The sequence below is a fragment of the Acanthisitta chloris genome, unplaced genomic scaffold (genome assembly GCF_000695815.1).
Source record: "Acanthisitta chloris isolate BGI_N310 unplaced genomic scaffold, ASM69581v1 scaffold7302, whole genome shotgun sequence".
NCBI lineage: Eukaryota > Metazoa > Chordata > Aves > Passeriformes > Acanthisittidae > Acanthisitta > Acanthisitta chloris.
The window spans coordinates 138,113-148,333 of record NW_008662131.1 but is presented as its reverse complement, the minus strand read 5'-3'; the positions used below and the strand labels follow the sequence as shown (position 1 = coordinate 148,333).

At 38.7% G+C, this 10,221-nt stretch overlaps 1 protein-coding gene across 1 annotated transcript in view; it reads left to right on the top strand.

Annotated features, from left to right (window-relative positions):
* Positions 1–228: 228 nt before the first annotated feature.
* The window catches only part of LOC103798229 (receptor-type tyrosine-protein phosphatase kappa-like), a gene marked incomplete at both ends in the record, with an annotated part of 133,304 nt that continues 123,311 nt past the window's right edge, over positions 229–10,221 (top strand). Inside the window, one exon of the mRNA XM_009070480.1 lies at positions 229–351. Coding sequence (XP_009068728.1) covers positions 229–351 — 123 coding nt within the window. The remainder of the gene's footprint in view (positions 352–10,221) is intronic.

Below are 10,221 nucleotides of genomic sequence, written 5' to 3'. Positions count from 1 at the left end.
CTCTTGGGGAAAATTGGTTCTGAGAAGTAGTGATGGTTTTAAAAAAGAGGGGAACACTGATGAATGAGCTGCTTGCAGGTTTTATCTTTGCACATGCGAGCCTGTGAACCGTGGCACAGGCTCTGTGGGCACCGTAGGTGTGCTGGGCCCAGGAGGAGCACCCCTGCTTGACTTTTGAATGATCTTTGCTTTAAAAAAAAAATCCCTAATAATAAGTTTATTTTCTAGGGGGATGCACATTCGATGATGGTCCTGGGCCCTGTGACTACCACCAGGACTTGTATGATGATTTCGACTGGGTACATGTCAGCGCTCAAGAGCCTCACTATTTGCCACCTGAAATGCCTCAAGGTGAGAAACTCCACAGATACTGAAGGGATAAGTTTATTAAGAAACTTGGAGCCTTACTAAATATGGCCTCAAGGCCATATTCTGTGATTTCCATGTTAACCTTGATATTGGAGGTGTTAAAAAAACCAAAAAAAATCCAAAATAAATATAACAGTCTTGGTAATTGAGAAGCCTTCTTAGTTCAAATCCCTCTTTAAAGTTGTGGGTGCATAGAGGAGGGAGAAAGGAAGCTATAACCTTCTCTTTATGCTGTGTAGAATTCCTGTTGACTCACAGTCAAATTCTGTGTTTTATATGACAGCTAATGTATCGATTCAATTATTCAGATAGGCATTAGAAGAAATGGTGAAAAAATGATACATGCAAAAACCCTGTACACTGATTTCTTCCCTCCCCTCCCCCCAACCTCTTATCATCTGAAGGTAATCAGAAAAGCTTTGATTTATGGAAATATTGCTGTTGTTAATTACTATTTAGGACAGGTAATGAATAACAGAAGAGGTACAGCCTACATGACCTTGCCTGTTCACCTTTGATGAACAGCTTAATCGGTGCTTCCCAGACAGCATGATATGCTGAGAGAATGAAAGCATTTGAAATTCAGCTACATTTTCCAATTAATAATACATTAAGTAATTAATCATGCAGAGGAGGAAAAAAGGTCATGGCTATTTTATTTGTATCGAAGAGGTTTTGTGAAGTGAGGTACATGTGGAGAAGGAGTGAGAAATGTTGCCACACAGAAGTAACCTCACCTCTGCACTATTCCTTCCCCTGCTTTTTATATATTGTTGTGCATTATTAATGGTGGTCAATCTATGCAATTTTACTTCTTAACTGCTAACTACCTGGATTCTCCTTGCTTTAGAGTCACTGTTATGAGCAGCTGTTACCATATCTTGCAAAATAGGGTAATTAAGAAAGATCTACACTTCATTTAATGGACTTCTTAGTACTTCAGCTTGCATAAGGAAGAGTAACTTTTAAGCCTGAAACCTCAGCATTTGTGATGGTCTTCTATTAAAAAAATTCAAAACAATATCTCCCCTAGGAAGGCTGAAATTACTTTTCAGTCTGCATTTTTCAGAGTCTATATGGTTTGTTATGAAGGTTGGAGGTATCTTAATTGTGATGGAAGCACCATTTTGTAAAACATCGGTATTCTTAGACCTTAGACACACCTTGTGTAGGAAGAAGAGCAATTTGAGGAATTGTATTTTGAATGAATCTGAATCCAAGGTAGCTTCTGTTTGCTTATCCCAAATAACATACCTGTCATCCTTGGGCAGTTTTCACAGTAAAATGACACAGTGCTCTCTGGCACATGATTTCTGTTCATTTCTGCTACAGACTCTTTTTCTCCAGCTTTAGCACGTGGACTCATCTGGAGGAAGTTTGTGGTTGGTTTTGTTTTTTTTTTTTTCATCTGTATGTGCGATTGTGGCTGAATAAAATCTAGCAGAATAAAGGAATGTTTCAGAGATAGTCCAAAACAGATACTGAAGAAGCTCTAATTGTTTGGTTTTATTCTTCCCCTGGTTAGAATGCTGGACTTCTTGTACCACTATTGACAAATTTGGTAACTGAGATCCAGACTAAAACTGAGCAGTGTCATCTGATCAAAGAAGTTTGCAGTCTTTGGATTCTGATGATCCATGCTGTATCTAAATATTTAAGTTCATTTGTGTTTGAAATAGCATGATTTTAAAGCCTAAGCATGATTCTAAAATGTATGCTGAACTCCAATGGGTCTGCAGGAAGTGGAACAGCAAGAGGTTCAGGCAAAAGCAGAAGGGAAATAACTGTGTGCGATCATCTGGGGTGCAGTGTTTTAACATTGCTGACCCTCCCTGATTACTGCTGAAGCTGTAAGTTCAAAAGGATTCCACTGATCATAAGGGAGTTATACTAGCAGAATAAGGTATGTTAGTGAAAGTATAGGTCAAATTAAACTACTGCTGTTTTCACTTTGAAAAATGCTGTGTTTCATAACCCATAGAAGCCAGGAATCTCCTAAGGACCACTTTTTCCTGTTCTGTCAATCAGTGAGAGCAGAGAAGGGAAGGGATACCCAGAAAAACTAAGGAGCAAAGAAACTGTAGTCCTAGGGTAGGAACTGTTTTCTTTCCATCTCCTCAGGCTTTATAACCCCTTCAGCTAGGCACAAAACTCCTTAATGCTTGTGTTGGTGTCCTCTACATAGACATCCTTTGTAGTGTTTGGAGCCCTTATCTTTTGCATCTCTTTGGAATAGAATACAATGGAGGTTCTGGTATAGATATGTCTAGGGAGGAGCACTGTTTTACTGCTGTGATGAAAAGATAACACCCTATAGGGAGTATGCAGCTTTCAGGGCTCTAACGTTTCCAGATTTGCACAGAAACATTGTAGTCATAGAGGATTGTACTCAACTTTCAAATGTCAGTTCTTAGTCTCCAGTAGCTTCAGAAAGTCATATTAAGAAAAACCCCAAACAACAAAACACCCCAAACTCCTACAAGAAAAAGTGCGAGAGAGAAAAGCACATGTAAAAAAATATGAAAAGGGAAAAAAATTCACAGTTGAGTTAATGTTTTACATTTGATTTAAGAGGTGGTGGTGGTTTAAATCAATGTGCTTTGGAGAGGGATGATAAATCATGGGGAAATTTTCAACCTAATGGCACATGCTTCAGAGTGCTATGAAAAGATGAAAACTTGTCCTAATGGAAAACATTTTGCAGGTGTAGCAATAGTAAATGCTATTGGTGAAGCAAGTGTAATTACCTCTGAGTAATTAGTGCAACTTCATATTTTTTTAGACTGACCTACATTGTATTTCTCAAGTTGTGAGCAGAAACAAAAACCACTTATCTTTTGTTATGGGAAAAATAAATGCAGTACATAATGATTAATTTCGAAATAAAGTGAACACTTAGAGCAGGCGCTTGTGTACAGCTTTAAATACCAACTCGTAAATTGTCTGAACTGCAGGTTACATGATAAAACCTTTGGATTACTTATTAAGACCTTGGAAAACACCGGATGTCCAACATTAGCGTTCTAAGAGCATATAAAAGCAACTGTGCTAGATCAAGCTAAAGGTCTGCTGATTTTGAGTATAGCCATTAGCAGTTGCCTAGGGAGGAATGCAGAGGTAGGACAAATGAGTGCTGATCATGCCCTGACTGCTCTCCTGTTTCCCAGCTGTCTGGCATTTAGGAATGTTCTCAGCTAGAAACAGTCTTTATTAGTGATGTTCTCAATGGATTCATGGGTTTGCTCTGTCAGCTTTGTCTTCCTGTATGTGGGCTTCTTGTAGCCTTGTAGCATCTGCTGTGTCCTAAAACCGAGTGCAAGGTTTTGTTATGAATCATGGAGAAATGCAGCTCTTATTTGTTTTGGACTTGCACATAACTTATGTTTGATACATGTTGGCCTCTTTGTACAGGAAGTGAGCAGATCTGAGTATTAATCATCTTCTCCACCCCATTCAGTTTGTAAAAAAATACCTTTTAAATAAAAGATACACCCATCTCTGGACATCGTTCTAGGTTAAATGGTTTAAGACTACTGCATTGTTCCATATGTGGAAATGGTTCCACAACTGTGGATTTGCATGTTGTGTTAGGCAGTGCTGGTAACCAAGTGTTAAATTTTTGTAGATGTGGTGACAAAAATGAAGTCAAATATTTACCTGGTGGTCTTTGTACTTCTGAAGAAAGACATGCTCTAGATGTTGAAGCAAACCCTCTACAGTGTGTATTATGTTTTCATATGTATGATTTTTATACATTATACTATACAAGAGAGAAATTAGAGAATGCTATTAAGATGAAATCCAATTTTGTCGATGGATATTTTCCAGTTATTTTAGGGGATTATTCATCGTGTGTGGATAACTTAATTTTGCAGGAGACAAAGTAAATAATAACACTTTCTTATATCATTGGGGATGTGCAAAGAGGGATTTATCAATATTAATAATACTTTTACTGATGGTTTTACCTTTAGCAAGATAGCTTATTTACCCTGTTTGGTTTGCTGTTAAAAGCAACATTACTCTGAGGCTATGCAAGGTCAGGGCATGAGAGCTTGTAATGGGCTGTGTGATGGGGGAGCCACTTAATGAAGGGCTTTTTTAATGTAAGGGCTATTACCCTCCTGGTTACAAATGCATTTTGAAGAACGTCTAAATTATAGTGGACAATAGTGACATGCTGAGATGGACATCTTGTTTCTGATCTCTCAGATAGATAATGTGCCTGGATTGGATGTGTGCTAATTTTTTTAAATTGGTTTTCTAGAAATCTGAGGAATATGAATTGACAGCAGTGGGGGAAGTCCTCAGTTGCACTTGTCATTTAGCATGACTAAAGGAGAACAGATTAAATCTTTAAGGATATTCCTTAGTTTTATAGTGTGTTTCACAAATGCAAACTGTATTTGTTACAGTGAAGTGTTGCAGAAATTATTTTTTTCCCCTGCAAAAATTGCATATGGCCTTACATACTGCTCCATTTTAAACAACAAAACTAAATTCACTACTCTTAAAAAAGAGGGAAAGAAATTACACAGTCCTGAAAAGTAAAACAATACATATTTTGGTTAGGCTTTTTTGGGGTCCCTGGTGGAAGACTGCACAGTTATTTCACTATGGAGAACATACACAGTGAAAGGTATTGGAGATGGAAGGATGTGTGCTGTCAAGTAATCTTAGGCTGCACTTCCACGGTAATATTTTTTTGGGAGAAGGTTTTGTTAGGTAGAATTCTCTGACTGCTCATTACCACGTTCTGTCATTCCCAGAGGCATTCTTGTGTTTCTGCCTTCTCCTAGTTGTTCTGATGTGCATGTGGTTGTGAACTGGTGTGGCTTGAAAATAATAACCCAGAGGGAAAAAGAGAAAATAAGCAGCATGGGTCAGTTTGTTAACCCAATTCATTGTGCAGCCGTAGATAGATTTCTTAGGCTCATGCAGCTGATGAGGACCATGGGAGCTGGTGGCATAGGTGGATCCAAGGGTTGTGTAAATCTCTGAGGCACCTGACAGAAATAATGAAAATTACACCCTTATATTTGTGTGCAACTTTAATGTTCCTGTACAAATAGCATTGAGTATCTGTTGTGATCTGAAAGGTCAGCTGTGCTCTATTTAAGTTCTGCCTTGTACAGAAAGGAAATAACTTTTGTGTCACCTGCATGACCCAAAATGAATTTCAACACAGGACAAATGTAAGTGTTTATGAAATATATAAATGAGAGAGGGGAGCCAGAAGGTCATGAAATTTGTGTTTTAATATAGATTTCATATGAATGTAGCCCAGGAAGGAAAGCTGTAATGTAAAGGTCATATAGATGGGACTTTTGGCCTTTTACTTAACTTAAACTGAGCTAACTGGGAAGCAATGTCTGGTGAAAAAAAGGTATTTCTTGAGGCGTGGAAAAGATTGAGAGCTCAGCAAGCTGTAGGAGCACCCTCACCGTGTCCTGGGTTACTGAGCTCTTCCACAGAGATGCTGTTCCACACATGATGTGCCAGCTTACTGTTTTGAGATACAGAAGGGTGAAGTTCAAACAGAGTGCTTTCTGGGTCTCTTTAACAGAGCGGCAAACAAAGTTCACCAGAGCACTGAGCAGTTGAGAACTGAATTTTCAAGGTTTTGCTCCTCTGAGACTCACATTGTTGGTGTAAAGATCAAGGAAACCATGTGCAAGGGGATTTGTTGACTAGTCCATAGACTGGCAAATGCAGCTTAGGAAGGTAGAGGTTTTAACATTTGGTCATTGAAAGCTTATCTGGGTCTGTGTTTGGTGCTGCTAAGAAATTTGGGTTGTCTCTCCTCCTTCTACATTTCTTTATGTGATGGGTTACATATGTTTTATTTAAGGTGACTGGGACAAATTTTTCCTTAGACACTTAAGGATTCATAAACTCCTTAGCCCCAAAAGATGGCTGATACTTATTTTCTTGTTTAACTTGATTTGCTTTAGTGCTTAGGATTTACAGTGGCAGTGCTAGGTGGACAGTTGGACTTGATGATCTTAAAGGTCTCTTCTAACCTGGATGATTCTGTGATCTATGATTGTCAATATACTGCAGAACTGAATTTATTTGGAGTATTTCCTTGATCAGAAAAACATATTTTATTGCTTTTCTTGTCCAATAAGACTTACAGTTGTAGTTTTGCCTGTATTATTTGTATCTTTAACAAAGTGAAGCCTACTTTATTAGTCCAGTGCAGTTAAAGTCTACTTAAAGAACACCTGTAAACATTCTGATCCTATTTGGCTCATTCAGTACAATGCAGTATCAATCTATTGACTAATTCCAAGGATTCCTCGTTGTTCTCAAGTACACTTCACTTGGTTTAAAGTGAAGAGAGGAAGGGCACAAGGAAGGCTTTATAGATACTGGAGAGTGTATCAGTGCTTTCGTACTTCTAGATAGCCATTTTTTAATCAGGAAAATTAGGCATGGGGTTAGTAAAAGTGAAGCTTTTGTAGTAATAGAAATTACATATATGTGTTGGATTTTCCTTCATCAACACGGATTCTTTTTCATTGGGTGATGAAAGACAACTTTTCAAAAGGATTTCTTACTGTATTGGCACAAAATTGCTTCACCTTCAAGGCCAGCTGTTATACCTGCTTATCTAGCTTCTGATATCTGGATCTGAAGGTGTTCAAATGGTAATGGTCAGCTCTGTCAGTGGGGAGAAATGACCAGTTCTGGTCAACTCTTGCCACTGGGCCAGGAGCCAGGAGTAAGTGGAAGTGTTTCATTGCTTATATGAGGTCAGCTGCTGTTTTTGGACCTGTGAATGTCCATAAGAGGCATTACTTGGAACTGCTATTTTGGCAGCACTGTAAAGGGTGAAGAAAAAAGCATTTCGGAGTAGAAGGAAAAACAGGGTTTGAATAGCACCTTGGTAGCCTGGAATGTGTTCCCCATACAAACACTTAAAGGCATTCAGAGTGCTCAAGGCTGGAAGTCCAAAGCACAGTGAGGAGTAGTGCTTGTTTTGATTTGTCACTGCTACCTGCATGGGAAAGAGCAAGCCAGCCCTACTTTTGAGTACTGTATCTGCCTGTTGTGCCATTGTCCTAATACCATTTTCACTCTCGGCCTGCTCGTGTGTGTGCATATACATATTTCTTTTTTTTTTCTCCTGAAGATAAGAATACCTTGACTTACCTTCAAATATTTGGCTATTTTTGAGTGTAGTGGGGGGTCAGGCCTGAGTTAAGATGCTGCTGCATCTCATGAGGCTTCATTTGGCTCACAGCATGGGCACAGCTCACATACTCCTGCCCACGGAGCAAGGCATAGGGTCAGCATATTTGATGCCTTTGAAACCTCTGACACCCTTTGTCTGCACCCTTTCATAGAAGAGATGAAAAGCAGGCAAGTAGTATATATTAATTTATTTTATGTTTACATGGCTGCTTCAATATGCTCTATGTGTAGGTGTCCTTCTTCCCCATCCCTGTCCTCATCTGCTCCTATTCTTTAGCTTTGACATTTATGTAGGTTGCCCTGACTGGAAACCTTATTGCTCTGCTTTCCACTCCCACTCACATGTGCAATTTTTAGCAGTCCAATGCATGCCGGATTCAAGCAGCAATAAAACTGCAGCCTGTCCTATAGGAAATGTGGAAGAAGACAGGTTAGAAGTATGGGAAAAAAGCAAAATAATTTTTCTACTTGGTAGAGGGTAAATAAAAGCAGCACCTATTATTTGGGGAAAGGAGTGAAGGAAAACACCATGGTGTGTGAAAAAGAATGGTGTTCAGACAATACTGAAAAAAGCCCTGTAATAGAATGAGTAATGTACAGGGTTGCTAATGCAGATTATTATTTCTGAAGCAGTAAGCTTCAGAAAGAAATGTCATGTATTTTGGTGGTCAAGATGCTGTGGTAACCCTTTGTGCCTGGGTACCTCACAATCTGAGAGATAATCTCCCCTTCCTTGTGCTCATTTCTGACTTCTGTCACATCAGAGACAAAGCCTCTTGGTGGAAGTGAAGCTATGAAATGCTTTAAATTCACTGCAGAGTAAAGCCATTCCCAATCCCACTTTTAGTAGGGGACATATTCTGCAACTGCAAACTAGTATCTGAATTAATTATCTGTCATTAAGCAATGACAACCCCAACAACAAGAGAAGCAATTTTTATAAAAAAAAAACCCCAAACAAAAAACCTGTTTAAGTAAGATGAGATGAAATTCAGCAAGCTACATGATAGCAAAAAACCCAAAGAGATGTTTTCCTCCACATTTTCCATGTACAGTGCCTGAAATTTTTCTCTCTGCTTAAATATTGATTTCTGAGCTCCAACCCTTTTGCTGCTCAGCACGTAATTTATGTTCCCTTGTGCTTTTGCTGCAAGTCCATGGTGATGCTGTAGTCCTTGATGTTTGTTAATAGTGACTAAAGCTGCAGTAATAATAAAACTATTATTTTATAGAACAGATTTTGAGTCAACTATGAACATTCAAAGTTTTAATTGACCACAAGTGAGCTAATGAAACAATTATATTCAGAAAACAATAATTTAATTTTTGCATTTCTAGCATTACTTGTACAGATACTTGTTTAAATTGTTGTTATCAAGCTGGTTATGATCAGTAAGACTTGTTTATTTTTTTTTTAATTTTATTTTAATTTTCTTCCCTGCCACTCACTCCTACCCCACCCTCCTTGCTGGGATTGTTTTGTTCCCTTTCCCACCTTTCTACATATAAATACTTTGAAAAGACGAATCTGTTGTACTGAGAGTTACACAAACCTGATTTCCAAGCATGTAGGCTGTGAAGAGGCAGTTGCTTAGGTGGTGCTTATTAGAGAAGGAAGAGGTTATGTCAGGTACAGGAACAGATTCAGCTGTGTTGCTTTGCTTTGCCTGATATGTGATGCTTGTGTTTGTTTCTGAATCTTGCTTAATCATTAGCATGGGTAGTGTTGCTGTCACAGTACAGCAACATTCAAAGCTGCCTTTGTTTTGGTCTCATCTCCTCCTGGACTTGAAAGAGTAACCTTGTTTAAATATGTTCTAGCACAGATTTTAGACTACTATTCACAAATTAAATCCATAAAGGACATGATCCACTAGAAAAATACTACTTTTAAAATGCAGTACATAATTTCATTCCATAATGTGTTGCTTCTGTCTAAAGGAGGGTGGACTTTGATCAGGTTTAAACTATAGTTCAAATTAGCAAGCAAAAATCTTGAATTAGTTCACACATTTTCAATTTGATTTGCATTTAACATAGTGGCTATTTTGGAGAGGAGAAGAACATCCTCTCCCCCGTCACATGTACTCTTCAAGGATTTGTATCTCCTTCATTAAGCCATTCGTTGGAGCTGTTGGTCACATAAAGGGTTCAGGTGGCCTAGCTATCAAAAGTTCCATGGTTCTCTGGTGAAGGCAATATATGTTTTTTATACCAGTAAGGAGTTGAGTTTGTGTGAAGGTCTTTGAAACTCCAAACTCCTCCTTTCATGAGGGAGGTGCAGGTTGGGAATGTGTTGTAGATGGGACCATCACTTGCATCTGTCCAAAGGGAGATGATGGGTGTTCTAAAGTGCAGCCTGTGTGTGACATGGAAAATTATATGCACTTTTTCCCATCTCCTCTTTTCAACTGATAGACTCACACTGTCAGTTTGGTTTGCTCTCTCTTCCCTACATAAGTTTGAGCCCATTTTATTTATTGACACAGCACATGTGCTGGTTGCTTCAGGGCCTGCTGCTGGAGGAAGCCTCTGAGTTTCTTTTGAGAAGAAACCTAGGTCTGGGTGACAAGAACTTTGACTATTTAGGTATAGGCCACATTGCTTCAAGTTTACTGCTTCCCAACTGGGGCGGTCTTATAAAGCAATTGT